The 17218-nt window shown below is 35.9% G+C and overlaps 1 protein-coding gene across 1 annotated transcript in view; it reads left to right on the top strand.

The window, feature by feature from the left end:
- The window catches only part of GYS2 (glycogen synthase 2), a 76564-nt gene that overhangs the window by 15439 nt on the left and 43907 nt on the right, over window positions 1–17218 (top strand). The window contains exons 2-5 of the mRNA XM_077170249.1: window positions 565–746; window positions 5483–5674; window positions 8689–8871; window positions 16951–17095. Of these exons, the coding sequence (XP_077026364.1) occupies window positions 565–746; window positions 5483–5674; window positions 8689–8871; window positions 16951–17095 (702 nt within the window). The remainder of the gene's footprint in view (window positions 1–564; window positions 747–5482; window positions 5675–8688; window positions 8872–16950; window positions 17096–17218) is intronic.

Genomic DNA, 17218 nt, shown 5'->3' with positions numbered 1-17218 from the left:
TGCCCTATAAGTTCCTCAGGTGTTGTTCACTGTTCATTCTTTCTTCTTTCTTCTCCTCAGACTGAATGATTTTTTCTTCTGTCAGCTCCAATCTGGTGTTGAATCCTTGTAAGGAATTTTTAATTTCTGTTATGGTTTTCAGCTCTGTTTCATTCCTTTTCATAATCTCCTTTTGGTGTTTATCTGTCATTTTCCTGATTTCCTTTAGTTATTTGTCTATATTTTTCTTTAGCTCTCTAGGAATACTTAGGATCATTTAAAAAAATTCTTTGTATGGAAATCACAGGTCTAGTCCTCCTCGTTGAGGTTTTCAATGCTTAATCTTCTCCTTTGCCTGGTCCATCACTTCCTGTTTCTTTGTGTATATATATTTAGTCTTTTTTTGAAACCTTAATGTTTTGATATTTTAATGTATTATTGCTGGAATTTGGATTCTGAGGCAACTTTCCTTAAAATTGTATCTGGTTAGGGTTAAAACAGATGTCGTTTTTATCCTTTTATCACTTAAAATGACTGGAATGAATTTCTAACCTGAACGTTAATGGAGTCTTTTCTTTTTAACAGTTGGTGGCATCTACACTGTGATTCAGACAAAGGCCAAAACAACAGCAGATGAATGGGGAGACAATTATTTTCTCATAGGTCCATATTTTGAACATAATATGAAGACCCAGGTGGAACAGTGTGAACCTGTAAATGATGCTGTTAGAAGAGCAATGGACACAATGAATAAGCATGGCTGCCAGGTAAAGGACTGATACTTCATTTGGCAACTATTAGCAAATTGTTAGAGGAAAGCAGACCATGATTTAAATGAACTCACATCAAGAGAAGACCATTGACTTTCTTAGGAAAGAGAAGTAGTATTGTGAGAAAGAAAACTTTGATTTTAAATTGGTTGCATTTGAGCCACCTTGTAAAAACTAAAGGGGAATTCTGCTAGGATAATGGGTTTTGGAGTTCAGCAGAAGGCACATGTACAGATGTATCTGGGGAAGTCATTTGCATTTAAATTACAGCTGAAGTCAAGGATGTTGATATTATTCATTGGGGGTACACAGACCAAGAACAGAAGTCTGGAGCCAATCTTTAAGAATGCCAACATGTTAGAGCAGCTAAATTAGAAGAAGTTTAAAACTGCAAAGTTAGATGACAGTGGTATAGAACCAAGGATACCCAAGTCATTATCTAACCTGTTAAAAGATACTTTGCAGATGGAATTACAGCAAAGCCTTTGAGATAAAGAGATTACCCTGGATTATCCCAGTGAACCCAATAAAGTCACCAGGGTCTTATTAAAGAAAAACAGTAGAGTTAGAGCCAGGAAAGAGCTGCAGAGGTGGGAGTGATCTGCTTTGAAGATCATGGTCAAGGAATGCAGATGGCCTCTAGAAATTGGAAAAGGCAAGGAAACAGATTCTTCCCTAGAACCTACAGAAGGAACATAGCTCTGCCAACACTTGATGTTAGCCTGTAAGGCATATTTCTGACTTCTAATCTCCAGACTTATATGATAATGTTTGTGTTCTTTTAAGCCACTAATTTTGTGACCATTTGTTACAGCAGCAATAGGCTATTTAGTCAGGCAGGGGAGAGTTTCAAGTAAGAAGGAGGGATTAAGTCAACAAAGGATTGAACCAAGGTCAATTGGATCTGGCAATACTGATGTTGTTGGTGACCTTGCTATGTACAGTTTCAGAGTACAAGAGAAGGTTAAATCAGATTGCAATAGGCTGAGGAATGAATGAGTGATAAGAAAAAGGACACAGATGTGGCTGTGAAAATTTTTGTTGGAGAGAGATAATATGGTAGTTGGAGAGATAAGTGGTTTTGAGAATTGGTGTTTTTAAAAAATACTGGTGTGTGACTGTGGGTTTGTGAAAACCTTGTGTCTGTTGCTCCTTTTATCCCAGGTAGAGACAGATGAGTAAAAACAAAATGAATAAAAAATAAATAGATAATAGGGGGGACAAAGGGTAAAATAATTGGGTAGATGGGAACCCAATTTCAATGAGAGGGAGGGGCAAGGGGTATTAGATACATGAGTTTTTTTTTTCTTTTTCTGGAATGATACAAATGTTCTAAAAAATGATCATGGTGATGAATACACAACTATGTGATGGGAGCCATTGTTTGTATACCATGCACGGAATGTATCTGTGTGAAGATTTATCAATAAAAATATTTTTAAAATTATTGGTGAGACCTAAGTATGCTTATATGTCAAAATGAAATATCTAGCAGACAAGGAGTGGTAGAAAGTTAAGAAGAAATGGATGATCGAAGAAAATAAAGTCACTGGAAATGGGGGAGGGCACAAGATTCAAAACACTATTGAAAGGATCATTCTTTGCCCCTTTCACTCAAACAGGATATAAAGAATGAATATAAATTGAGGTAAGTAGATGAAGAATTCTGGGTGTTCTCACCCAGTGGTTTTGATGATCTTAGTGAAGAAAGAGTGAAAGGTGACCTTATGAGAGCAAGTAGGCAAGTGTTAAAATAAGAAAATTTGAAGGAAGGCATTCGGAAGAAGAGTTCAGGAGATATATGAAAGACTCTCTGAACACACTTAAGTATAATCATGGTGTTTTAGTGACACAAATGTAAATGGCTCTGTGACTTTCTCCAGGAGCCATCAGCAACCTGAATGAAAGTGCAGAAAGTTGAATAGCTAGAGTTACAGTGCTGGTTATTTCAGGAGGCAAGATGGCGAGAGCACTGGTAGTAATTATGAGCGTGACTAAAGTATGGGTTGACCTGATGGCCAGTTGTGTCTGAAATGGATGGGAAAGGACATTTCCCATCCAAGCCAGAAAGGAGTGAGAATTCGGGAGAAAAAGAAACATTCCAAGGGTGCACAGGTGGTTCACTGGTAGAATGCTCACCTTCCAGGCGGGAGACCTGGGTTTAATTCCCAGACCATGTCCTTAAAAAAAAAAAAAAAGGAACATTCCAGGGATTGGAGTCTTTAAGAGGAAGAAGGATGAATACATGATTTAGGAGACAAACAGTGAGAAAACTGGAAAGATAGTTTTGGGCAGGTAATAGAATACTGGAGTTGCATATTTCAGAGGATAATAGTTTAGGTTATGACAGCTATAAGAATGCAGCAGTGAGTTTGGGGGGCTAAATTCAAGCAAACATGAAGTTCTTTGAAGCCAACAAGGTCAAGTAACTATGAGTTGAGAGTGTAGGATAAGATTTTTAAAAATCAAACTTTGAAGTCACCTACAATAAGGTGGGAATATATACAGGTAATTGATAGAACAGTATTTAGAGAGCATAAATCCAAGAGATATTTTACACATAAATAAAAGAATAAAGTTGTCAAACTGCAGAGAATTTTTTTTTAAATACTAACTTTCCTTCATATTCATTCCAGTAATACGGTTGCTGGGGTGAAAAAGTGGGAACTCCTCAATCAAAGTGTCCACACAGGTGGTGGTATCTAGGAGGCATATATAAGGCTTCAGGGGAAGAATATTTCATTTATAATGGAACTTGAGGTCCTAGAGGCCTCCAGTGAATGACTTCAGTAGTAAGGGCAGTAGAGAGAATGTAATAAAGAGATAGGGTGTAATAAATGTTAGAAGGGGCTTGTATGTTGTGAAGGCAGAGAAGGATATAAAGTGTTATGGAAATGACTTTACTCAATATTCTAAATAGATTTCTGCTATAAGAATGTTTTTATGAGAGAGCGAAAAACTGAATCAAAACAAACTAGCTTAATTCTCCGCTTGTAATTTCAACACTTCTCTGTGATCTTACCTCACTGTTTGGTATGTGACATATTAGGCTCAGTAAATATTTGTTGTATGTGGGACTGAGTCAAGGAATGTCCTAAAGGGAAAACTAGTGGAAGTTGTTTGGGAAAACCTGATCTCGAAAGGAATGGGTACCATGTTAAATTCTAAATCTTAGTGGAAGCAACTGGCATGGAATGAGAGTCTCCCAAATTCGGACAAGGCATTGCTTTGAAGAGGGGAGTGACATCACACTTGCTGCATCCTGTGGGAGGGAAATAATGATCAAATGGTTTTCTAAGCTCTGCAAATTCAGCTTTGGGTAGAGTTATAAAAGTCGATATGTTCAGGTAGATCTTGCTACCTATCATAACCTGCCGACCCCCAACCAGGACCGTTCCAGCCAATCCTAAAGAACACTTAGGGCAATATATAAGATTCCACAAGGGTCCATGCACTAGAGTAACTTTCCAAAAACCTACAACCTCCAGATGGGTCCCTTGGTCCAATTAAGTCCTGAAATCTAACCCAGTCTCTCCAGAACATCAGATAGTTCCTTCTCACTACCCCATATTATTGACAGCCCCTTCCAACATGAAAAAGTTAGACTGACCATAGCCCAAACACCCCTAAAGAGAGGGATAGAAAGATCAAAGGTGATGGTGGAGTTATACAGAGAAGATAGGATATAACAAATGAACATGATTGCTGAATCACTAAATTGATGTCTCTTTTAGTCTCCAGTATCTTACAGCAGCTAGAAGTAAAGATCTAAAATTATGGACTTGTAATCCATGTCAAATTCTGAAATATGTTCTATAAATAAATAAATAAAATAAAAAGTCAATATGTGAGTAATCTGAACACCTTCAACTTTGTAGAGAATACTAAATGCCAGTGAGAAAAGTTTTGAAGTGTTTATGGAATTGTGTACCATTAATGGGAGAAAAAACATAGAGTAAAAATCAAGACAAAGGAACAAGTGAATTAGTATAGAAAAATAGAGACCAAAGGGGAAATTAAAACATGGATATACAAGTGAACACATAAATGCAATTGGAAGAGTTTGAGACAGATATTGCATTAAAATTTGCACAAATTAAAACAATCAGGAATAAAAAAATGTCATCTTGAAGATTGTAATTAAACAAATAATTTGTCTTGGGCAATATTTAGTTAAGATCTCTGGCAAGCGCATAATAGGAAACATTTGGGGCATTTTTCTTTTTTTGGTAGGAGAAGTAACAAATCATACACGTGTCTACAGAAACAACTATTTTCTAGCAGAAAGATCACAAGTCCTATTGCATAAAGGGAAATAACTGACACAGGTAGGCATTATATCCAATTACAGGTTGTTAAAGATAGAGAGCATTTCATTTTAAGACTATCATAAAACCATAGACCATAATATTAAATCCTATATCCATGACCTTAAGGTCACAGAAGGGTAACAAGGGACAGAAAGACAGAGATTACATGATCTACAGGTTTTGTTTTCAAAAGATCAAATTTAATGGAAAGAAAGAACTTGGAAATCCAAAATGAATGGATGCAGGCCTGTTCTATGTTCAGTGTCAAACATCAGATGTTTTGCATTATCACTACAGTTTTCCATGCAGCATGCTCTATCTGCTGTTGAGTTATCAATAAAGCTTATATCCCATAAGCATAAATGTATTTTCCTCACTCTTACTACTTAGTATTACAAATGGGTATGTGTTCCTTATTGGCAGGTGCATTTTGGAAGATGGTTGATAGAAGGCAATCCTTATGCGGTGCTCTTTGACATAGGCTTTTCGGCTTGCAATCTGGACAGGTGGAAAGGTGACCTCTGGGAAGCGTGCAATGTGGGCATCCCTTATCATGACCGAGAAGCCAATGATATGCTGATATTTGGATCTTTAACCGCCTGGTTCTTAAAAGAGGTACATTTTACTATATAGTCCTACCACAGAGGAGCAGCACAACCACATTCAGTGCCCAGGAATGATCCCAAATTTTGAGATGACGCTATTACTGATTGCCCTGACACACTGGAAAAGAGTCTGAGAAAAGGTTCAATATTCCTCTAACTAACTGCCAGCTTCTGGAACAAGCTAACAACATTGTTTATTAATACTTGCCTCATTTGGTTTTAAATGGAATAATGCTAATAAAATGCTCCAATTGTCTGCTACATAGAAGATCCTCAATGCATATACAAAAGCAAGGCATATTATACAACATATACCATGTACATAAATTCTAGAAAGCAACTTGAAATATTTGGTTTTGTTTAGGCATGAGTACTTTGGAAACTGAAGGGGCTTTTAGATATTTTCCTTCTTTTGTGAAGGACTTTAATAAAAGAGTCCTTAGTAAGTCCTGGAGTACCCCATAGATCTACAAAAGCAAAAGCACTAGAAATCAGTGTTTTTAAGATGTGCCAAGGCTGTACTCCTAATGCCTCAGAGCATACATATTATTTGCTGCACTACCAGAATGCATATACCAGAAATGGAATGGCCTTTAAAAGGGGAATTTAATAAGTTAAAGGTTATAGTTTAAAAATGTCCAAGCTAAGGCATCCAGGAAAAGATACCTTAATTCGAGAGGCCAATGTGTTTAGAGCACCCCTGTCAGCTAGGAAGGCACGTGGCTGGCATCTGCTAGAATCTTTGGCTTCTGGTTTCAAACAGTTTCCAGCCTCTGTTCTTGTAGAGGTTTCTCACTTTGCTTCTCCAGGGCTGGCTCTCACCTCTTTACCTCCTTTAGCTTTCTCCAGGTTCTGCCTTAGTTAACATCTCATGGGAAAGCACATGGTGACATCTACTGGGCTCTAAGCATCTCCAAACATGGTGTCTCTGTTCTGAGTTCTCCAAAATGTTTCCTCTTTTAAAGAACTCCAGTAAACTAATGAGGACCCACCTGGAATGGGTGGAGTCATATCACCATCTAATCAAGGGTCACACCCACAATTGGGCACATCTCATCTCTGTGGAGATAATCTAATCAAAAGTGTCCTCCCAGGTGGGCCACGGTGGCTCAGCAGGCAGAATACTTGCCTGCCATGACAGGGACCTGGGTTTGATTCCTGGTGCCTGCCCATGCGAAAAAAAAGTGTCCTTCCTACAATACTTAATCAGGATTAAAAGAAAGGGCTACCTCCACAAGATAGGGTCAGGATTAAAACATGGCTTTTTCGGAGTACATAATAGATTCAAACTGGCACAGCATATAAGAAAGGATTTCTGTAGAACTATTACTTCAAGATGACTGTACCTGGACTACGAGTTAGATGGTTCAGGAAGAGTATCCCTAGCAAAGTGGGGATGTGGTCTAAGGACAGATCACAGTACTGTTATGTTGGAGGGGTGGGGAGGTGTCTATTCCCCTTGAACAATCCTTTTAGATAGATTGCTTCAGTTTTGTTAAAGCTGCCGGAGTGCAATATACCAGACATGAGTTGGTTTTTTACAATGGGGATCTATTAGTTTACAAACGTACAGTTCTAAGGTCACGAAAATGTCCAAATTAAGGCATCAAAAGGAAGAAAAACTTCCTTGAAGAAAGGCTGCTGGCAGCCGGGCTTCCTCTGTCACATGGGAAGGCACATGGCTGGCGTCTGCTGGTGTTTTTTGTCTTGAGCACTCTCTAAATGTCTCTGGATATTTTCTCTCACATATCTCATAAAGAACCCCCGAAAAGGGATTAAGTTACACCTTGAATGGGCTGGGTTACATCTCAATTGAACCAGAAGTTCCCACCCACAATAGATCTGCACCCACAGGGATGAATTAAAAGAACATCGCCTTTTCTAGGGTACATAACAGCTCCAAACTACCACACTGATGAAGTCAGATTTCTACAGACATGAAGGGATGCCTTAAAGTGAATGGGGAAGGTAGATAATGTCAATTGATGACAATTGACAGTGCAGGGGAAGGAAAGGTGGGGTGCTGGCAGAATCTGACAGATCTGCAATCTTGTTTTAGCAATGGTTGGTGGAACCAACTTGATCTACCTCTGCAAACTCCCTTCCTGAGCCCCTCCTGCTAGGCTGAGGCCAGCCACTCAACAGGGCATGTGTATGTATCTGCTGTCATCGTTTTTTTAAAAGAAATATGAGAAAAGCAAAAAAAAGAAAGAGAGAGAGAGAGAGAGAACCCCAGTTTTCTCTAAAGAAAACCTGCTCCAGAAATAGAGAGTCCCTCTAGTTCAAAAAATAATTAAAGATATTGAAAAATATCCAACGCTGCTGGGAAAGCCCTGATCCTGCTGCCTCCCTCTTTACCTCCACCAGTCTGATCAACTGTTAAGGTAAAAGGATTGGTGACTAGCCTAGTTTGTTCTAATGGAATTAGACCTGGATCCTCAGTGTATTATGAAATTGTTATTGATTCTAAATAAGTCATCAACCTCTTCCTCCTCCTTCCACAGTCTTTAAAACAATAATATATCCATTAAAATGCTTTGGGTTGCAAGGAACAGAAAACACAACTAAGGTTGATTTAAAACATGAAGACATCTATTGTTTACTTTTTAAAAAGCTTGGGAGTGGGTAGTCCCAATTAATTCAGCATCTCAGTGATATTTTCAAGGATAATATTATTATTTAATATTCATGTAGTTATCCATTCAACAAATATCTATTGAGAGCCTACTGGGCACTTACTGTATGAGTCCTCTCTATGAATACAAAAACAAAAGATCCTTCATTAGAAGGGAGGATTAAGACATAAAAATATCTGGGCTTTACGAATATGCCACTGAATTCTGTAAAATACTTTATACTTGCTAAATATGAATATAAATTTACACTTGTTAAATATGAAACATATCTAAACTCCTTTAAATTGTGATAAAATCTGCAGTCAAAATAATTTTTCTCATGCTGTGGGCCACAAGCAAATTCCAGCTTCACCAACAACTTTTCTAAAAGTTTTTTTCTCTGATGTAGGTGACAGATCATGCGGATGGTAAACACGTCATTGCCCAATTCCATGAATGGCAGGCTGGAATTGGACTGATCCTTTCTCGAGCCCGGAAACTTCCTATTGCTACAATATTTACCACCCACGCCACACTGCTTGGGAGGTATCTCTGTGCAGCAAATATTGATTTCTACAACCATCTTGATAAGGTAAATTGTCCTCCTCTCTCCTCTCTGCCCTCTCCTCATCTTTGTTTTTGGTCCTTGAAGCTGAAGGATGACAAGTATTGATTTTTACATTTCATCTGCCAGCTGAATGGCAGAAATGCCCTTTTAATTAATCATTATTCATGACAATATTTCCCCTGGGATGACAGACAGCTCATATAGTTTAACTTTGTTAAGAGTGCAATAAACTTGAGTTTAGAAGTGAGAAGCTTGATTTCTCTCCCACTACACAGTAAGAGATCCATAGGGGATGGTGGGAGAATGCCACTGCGGACATAGGTTGGGCATCTCTTCTCCCCTGAAGCTTAGGGAATGCTGTGAAAATCCTGGATCCTCACCACGTTCCGAGTGGCAGGTAGAGAACAGGGAGTTGAGGCATACAAATTTACACCAAGAGCAATTTAGACTCTGTCTCCGAAGTGGAAGCTAGTTATGAGATTTCTTCTGTAACTCTGCAACAGATAGCTAGAGGTTTTGTGGACTCAGGTAAGATAGAAGGAAGTCATTGGAAACCAGGGTTCTTTGTGACCAAACAGTTGTGCTTCCTTATCTTAGGAGACTACTCAATTCCATAATGCAATATCATTTAATTCTGACTTCTTTCTTTTAATTTTCCAGCCATTTAAATTTGATTATAAAAGTATGTGTCAATAAGATCAACAAAGCATTTTGAGTGCCACAGAGGTGGTATATATATATTCCCAATCAAATCGATAAGGATTTAGCATTCTGGGATTCAGTTTCAATGTCAGGAATATTAGTAAGTTGGCAAAGAGGTTTCTAAAGTCTCTCCCATTTCAAAAAAATTCTAGGGTTCTATGAAACGGAATCTAGCAGTGTATGTGTGTGGTGTGGGTGTATATCATACACAGCTAATACTCAGATAATAATAGTAGAAAGTTATACTATCTCAAAGACAGAATGCCAGAAAATTCTTTCTGACAAACTTCAACATTTGTAATGCAATGAGTAGTCCTATAAAAAAATTCCCTGTAAAAGATCAGCCTAATTAAAGGTTAAATTGTAAATGTAAGATGTACTTTTATGATAAGGTCACCAAGAAATTCATAGTCAGGAAACCAGGGAAATTTCCTAATGTTGTATGATAATGTTAGGCTATTAAGGGCAAATCACAGTATCTGTGATAAGCTCAACAACCATGTTTCTTGGAGAAAAGCAGACTCGATTTTGTGAAAATAAAGTATTAGAGAGGCTTGATGATTTTTTCCCCTTTAGATATATGAGTATTATAAAATAGCAACTAATAAAAATGATTAATAATAAGCATTGCATACTATTATTTTTGACTAAAGGAACAGTCATGCATTGTAGCATGTAGTTATGTTTTACAGCTTTATCCTTTTGACAAGAGGTCAGTATTTATATGCTAATGTCTTCAAATATGAATTTATATCTTCTCTCTTAAAATGGCCCCCACAGGTTGAGATAAAATGTAAGCTGTTGGACCCCAGCTCATCTTTTTAATGAAAGGCCCTGCACAGAAGAGAGGTCAACAGATAACAATAGTCAAGAATCAGATTTTGAGTTGAATTCATAATTATTTCTCATAGCAAAAGCCCCATGCTCACACGATGTTTAGAATTTGAGTAATACATAAAAGCACCAATTATTTAGATGAAAATGTTTTTAAAAGTTCATCATATGGAATATGCCATAATTTGGTCTTTTGTGCAAAAACCAGAGTCAGTTTCAGTTAAGTTCTCACCCAGGCAAACAAACATGGAGAAAATGAAGACAAGAATAAAAGTATTCAACTTTTGTAAAAGCAGAAAGAATAGAATTATTTTATTCAAATAATAATAGCTAACTAAAAGCATTTTTTGTTTGTAGCGAATCCACAAGGGCCCTGATGTTGGCCTAAGTTTTTAGTAAAATCCATAGGCTAAAACAATATTTCAATCATTTCAGCCAGCATATGAATTTTCTGAGCATCCCCAAGAAGATATTTCCAAATGTATCCTTATCAGTTCAGCCATTGGTTAACTATCCCCTTAACTATAAAGGCTAATGGTTTTAAAAATGGCCTTTAGTTTTCTTATGATTTGGTCTCTCTTGTCTTGATAATAACAGAATTTCCTAGATTAAAATCTGGAGATAATGTTATTTGGAATTAGTTAGCTGTGAAGGAATCCATATACAAATATTTAATGGGTTTTAATTCTTTCCTCTGGCCAAGTTTTGAACTAGTCACCTTCAGTTATGGACATAGCCACCTTTGTCACTGGAGTAGACAAGTCCTTTACTGGTTACTTTATCATATACTTCATTTTTCATTGTTCTTTCACACACACCATCTAGTATTCTGAAAACATTAAGAGATACTGAAAAAAGAAGAAAGTAGGATCCTCATCAATAGAACCAGGTCCAGATATGTCCTAGATGTTGGAATTATCAGATAGAGATTTTAACATAACTATCATAGTTAAGTGGAAAAGGTGGGTAACATTTTTAAACAAATAGAGAATTGTGAAGGAGACATAACTATTCAAAAAAAGAGTCAAATGAAACACTAGAAATGAAAAAAGCACAGTGTCAAGAGATGAAGAATTATTTTAATGGTCTTATTGGCAGATCTGACAGCAGAAGCAAGCATTAGTGAATTTGGGTATAGGTTAATAGAAATTATCTAAACAGACACAGAGACATAAGAGTGAGGAAAAACAAAGCAGAGCATCCAAGAGATGCGGGACAATGTTAATAGTCTAAAGTACATGTAATTAGAGCCCCAGAACAAGAATAGAGAGCAAATATGGCAGAAGAAAATACATGCAGAAATAATAGCTGAGAATTTTCTAAAATTAAAGATAGACAAAAATTTCAGTTCAAAGAATTTCAGAGAATAAAGACAAACACAGGTAGACAACTGTCAAACTACTAAAATCCAAAGATAAAAAGAAAATCTAAAAGGTAGCCAAAGTTGAAGGAAAACCCCTCATAAAGAACAATGATAAGAATCCAGCAGACTTATAAAAAACAATGGGCCAGAAGACAATGGAACAACATCTTTAAAGTTCTAAATAGAAAAAAAACAAAACAAAACTGCCACCTAGAATTCTATATTTAGTAAAATATCATTTAAAACTGAAGGTTAAAAAAAAGAAATTTTTAGACAGAAAAAAAGATGAAAGAATTCAACTCCAGCAGAACTACAGTACATGAAATGCTAAAACTGTTTGTTAGACTGAAGGAAAATGATATCAGATAAAAACACAGCTCTGCAGTAATAGAAGAAAGACATCAGAATGAGTAAATAAGCCAGTAAATATAAAAGACCTATACTTACTTAACTATTTATATTTTCATATATATTACTCAATCTCTTTAAATGTTATTGATTATTTAAACATAAAACATTGACAAAGGAATATAAGGTTCATAGCATATGTAGGTGTCAGTTATGCAACAAGAGAACAAAGAATGGGAATGAAATAATTGGAAATATACTATTGTAAAATTCTTCCATTGCTTGGGAAGTATTGGAATATTTTTTGAATGTAGACTTTGATGAGTTAAGGATACATAGCATGAGCTCCACTGGTATAAGAAAACTCAAAGGGACATGGAAAGCAGGAAAGAGGAATAAATAACAGTGGAACAAATCATAATAAAATACTAACATGATAGAAATATATCCAAACATATCAAGAAATATAAATGGACAAAAAAATCCCAATTAAAAGGCAATGATTAAAATTCATCAGAATTTTGAATTTTTTTTAAATGAGCTGTTTTTAATGCAGGAGCTTTTCCTCCCTAGAAACCCAATTCTAATAGGCAAAAAAGATAAAAGAAAACAAACAAACAAAAAGGCAATGATTGTTAGGCAAGATTCAAAAGCAAGACTTAACTAAATGTTCTTTTTTTAAAAAAAACATATTTCACAGCCTGAAATTAAAATGATAGAAACATATATTCTATGTAACTATTAAGCACAAGAGATCATGTATGACTATATTAATCTCAAACAACGTAGACTTCACGGTAGAGAATAGTATAAAAAATGATATGACTTTTTTTTTTTACTGATAAAAGGATCAATTAACAGATATAAAAATCCAAACGTACATAAACCTAATAACAGAGCTTACAAATACGCAGTCTAAAATTGACATGACTGAAGTAAATATTGACAAATCCACAATCATAGTTGGTGGTTTTAACACTCCTTTCTCAGTAATTGTATTTTTATGGACAAGCAGTTGACAGTAGGAAAAAGAAACTTAAAACCATACCATTTACAATATAATAAAAATATAAAATATTCACCATATGTATATCTTTCAATGGCCTTAGGTCCAAAATATACACAGAAATCTTACAACTCTATAGTAAGAAAACAACCAACAAGAAAAGGGGCAAAAAGCTTGAGTAGACACATTTTTAAAACAATGGCCAGAAAGCAACATGAAAAAGACGCTATATCATTAGTCATCAGGAATTCAAATTAAAACGAAAATGAGATACCACTATACACCCAGTAGAATGGCAAAAATGAAAGAGATCGTCATTATCAAATATTAGAGACTATATGAATCACTGTAATTCTCATATACTGCTGTTGGGAGTATAAAACAGTATAACCACTTTAAAAAACATGCATCTATCCTATGACTGAGTAATTCCACTCCTAGGTATTTATTCAAGAAAATTAAAAACATGTGTCTACACGAAGCTGTGTACAAAAATATTCATAACAGCTTATTCATGATAGCCCAAAACTAGAAACAGCCCAGATAGCCATCAACAGGGCAATGGATAAATTGATTATCTCATTCAGTGGAAAACTACTAAGCAATAGAAAGGAACAAACTTCTGAATTATGCAACAATATGGATGACTTAAAAATATTAAAGTTACACACAAAAAGTATGTATTTTATGGTTTCACTCACATGAAAATCTAAGAAGCTAAAACTGGCCTACAGTAGAAAGAAGATTGATTGTTGCATCAGGTAAGAGATTGACTGGGAAGTGGCATGAGGAAGGTCTTTTAGAGTGATAAACATGTTTTCGTCATAGGTTGATGAGTTGTGTATGTATTTGTCAAAACTAATCAAACTGCATATGCAAGATTAGAGCATTTCACTGAATATAAATTATAACTTAATAAGGAAATTTAAAATAGTAGGAGACAAAATATTCACCACTCACCAGCTCCCAAAAATCCTGCTTTGAGAGAGATGAGGAGCAAGCTGCCATTACAGTGTCTCTTTCACTCCCTTTCCCTCTCTCTCCTTCCCTCATTTCTAAGGAAGAGTTCCTAGAGTTATATCTATTCTCAAAGAAAAAGAAGTATAAGCTAGAATTGTCCTACATCCGTCATTCTACTTGTACCCAAAAGGGACAGACATTTTCCATTTTTCTACACAAGGGTAAACCTTTGTTCATGTCACAGGTTAAAAGCAGTGTTTTCTAAAATAGAATTAATTTGAGCAGAATGATGCTAAAAGATTGTGTTTATGAAATGTTTTACTCCTAGCCCTGACTGTAGAACTGCTGAGTAAAAAGCAATTGATTGCACAGATTTACAGACTTTTGATTTAGGCATTATCCATAAATGAAATTCAGTGTTCATATTATAGTTATATCAATTTTCAACTGTTTTTTAAAAGGATCCTTAGTTAAAATGGGCTAAGTTGGTTTGTGCAGATAGTAAGTTCAAACAGCAATGTGCATTTTATTGGGCAAGGCTCATTTCCCCTTTGGCTTCCTTTAAACTAGCCAAATCAAAGTTTATGGTTTTTGTTGAGAGGTGTGCTGCAAATTAGTAAAAAAATACTGGATAATATTTGCTTAGTGACCAAAAGTAAAGTAAGCTACTTTTAAATGTAATCTTTTTTTTTCGGCAGTGATACAAATGTTCTAAAATATTATCATGGTGATGAATATTCAACTATGTGATGATATTGTGAGCCATTGTTTGCATATCATGTACGGACTGTTCGTATGTTCAGAATGTTTGTGTTTGTATGTTGTTTTAATCAATAAAATATTATAAAAATGAAAAAAGCAGGTTAGATCTTTTGTTGCTCAGATATGGTCTCTCTGTCTCTAAGCCCAGCTCTGCAAATAAAATCACTACCCTCCTCCCTATGTGGGACATGACATCTAGGAGTGAAAGTCTCCCTGGCAAAGTGAGATATGAATCCCAGGATGAGCCAGGCCCTGGCATTGTAGGATAGACAATGCCTGCCCAACCAAATGGGGGGAAAGAATAAATAAGTTATCAGTGGCTGAGAGAGTTCAAATAGTGTTAAGAGACTATTCTGGAGGCTACTCTTATATAAGCTTCAGCTAGATATTTCTATTTATCATGGTTTGCCAACCCCCAACCAAAATAATTCCTGCCAACCCTAAAGAACACCTAGGGCTCTATCTGAGATTTCTACAAAGGTTCCATGCACTAGATTACTTTCTACAAACTTACAACCTGTAGATGGGTTTCTAGGTCAGAAAAATCCTGAAATACAGAGGGGCCAGCCTCTCCAGAACATCAGCTAGTTCTATCCCTCTATCCCATATTATTGACAGCCCCTTCCAACATGATAAAGCTAGAATAGGCATAGCCCAAATATCCCTAAAGATTGGGAAAAAGATCAAAGGAGAAGGTGAAGTTACAACAGAGAGGATAGGATTTAACAATTAAGTATGATTGCTGAATCATTATATTGATTTCTTTTAGTTTCCAGTGTTTTAGAGCAGCTAGAAGGAAAAACTTGAAATTATGGAACTGTATCCCATAGCAAACTCTGAAATCTATCCTATAACTACTTGTTATAATATACTTTGAAACTTATTGCTGTATTTCACAATAAAAAAAATACAAAAAAAAAAGGAGGTTAGAGCGCAAACTTTGGCATCAAACTGGGGATCAATTTAGGATTCTAAGATGCTTAACAGGAATGTGAACTTGGACAAGTTTCTTACATCTGTGATGTTCAATTTTCTTCTCTATAAAATGAAGCCAAAATGTCTGTTTTGATGTTTTATGAAGATTTAATAAAATAATGTGCTTAGGAGTATGCCTGGCACACAGTGTTAGAAAGCTACTAATAATCTTTTTTTTTTTTTTTTTTTTTTTTTTTTTTAAAGGAAAGACAGAGAGAAGGAAGGAAGGATAGAAGGAAGGAAGGAAGGAAGAAAGGGAAACATTTTTAAACATTTTCTTGTTTTATTGTATTCTGTTTCTCCGTTTTTGTTACATGGGCTGGGGCCGGGAATCGAACCGAGGTCCTCCGGCATAGCAGGCAAGCACTTTGCCCGCTGAGCCACCGCGGCCCGCCCAGAAAGCTACTAATAATCTTAATTATGAAAATTACCCAACTGATATGACACCAGAAATGTTATATACTCTTTTCTCTTAGACACTACTAGTTACATGTGCAGCTATGTGAGAAAAAACGAAGTGAAATGGCCAAAGTTCACAGCTGTTGCCAATTATTTAAGCAACTGTTGGGGGGTTGGCATGTTCTTTTATTTTTCTTTTAAGATACACAATCTAGCACATTGTCTAATTAAATTAACTTTGCAGTTATAAAGGGCAAAGAAAAGAGTTCGTCTTTTCTGTTTTTTCAGGTTCACTTTAAGTGAATTAAAGACAATAATAATTATCCTTATTTTCAGTGTCAAGTTGAATGTTAGCTTTGTTTTGTTGTACATGGACGAATATGATAAATACCTAGGGGAGAGGAATTAGTTCAGTATTATCAAAAGTGGAATAAATAAAAGTATGACTAAAAAATTAAAAAATTAAGAATTCTATATGTCTATAGCAAGGTGAAAAATAATTTACTTAGGGGATTAAAAAGCAATTTAGAAGTAGAAGTTAAGTGAACAGCTCTTTTTTGTTAAGCCAAGTAGTTAGGAATTTTAGTAATGAGCTTAATAAAAATGTATCATTATTTTTCTCTGTAAAAAATTTCACAGCCTTCACAAAGCCCTGAGAAATACATGAGAATTGTCTGATTTTGTTTTCCTTGTGCAGAAGGTTCAGTGTAAGCACACGTATGTTTCACTTTCTTCTTTTTTTTTTTTCAAACAGTTTAACATAGACAAAGAGGCTGGGGAAAGGCAGATTTACCACCGGTACTGCATGGAACGAGCCTCTGTTCATTGTGCTCATGTGTTCACCACGGTTTCTGAAATAACAGCAATTGAGGCAGAACACATGCTGAAGAGAAAACCTGGTAATTACTATTCCTGAGTTTGTTCCTGATTTTTCAGTTCTAAATGACTAGAGTATGGATATGTTGTTTTTTCAGCATGCAGTAACTGTTGGAGAAACAGTTGCATTCACCTGTACTGCCCAA

Source organism: Tamandua tetradactyla, chromosome 7, assembly GCF_023851605.1.
Source record: "Tamandua tetradactyla isolate mTamTet1 chromosome 7, mTamTet1.pri, whole genome shotgun sequence".
NCBI lineage: Eukaryota > Metazoa > Chordata > Mammalia > Pilosa > Myrmecophagidae > Tamandua > Tamandua tetradactyla.
Note: the sequence above shows the minus strand (reverse complement) of the source record. Positions and strands in the feature narration are given on the sequence as shown.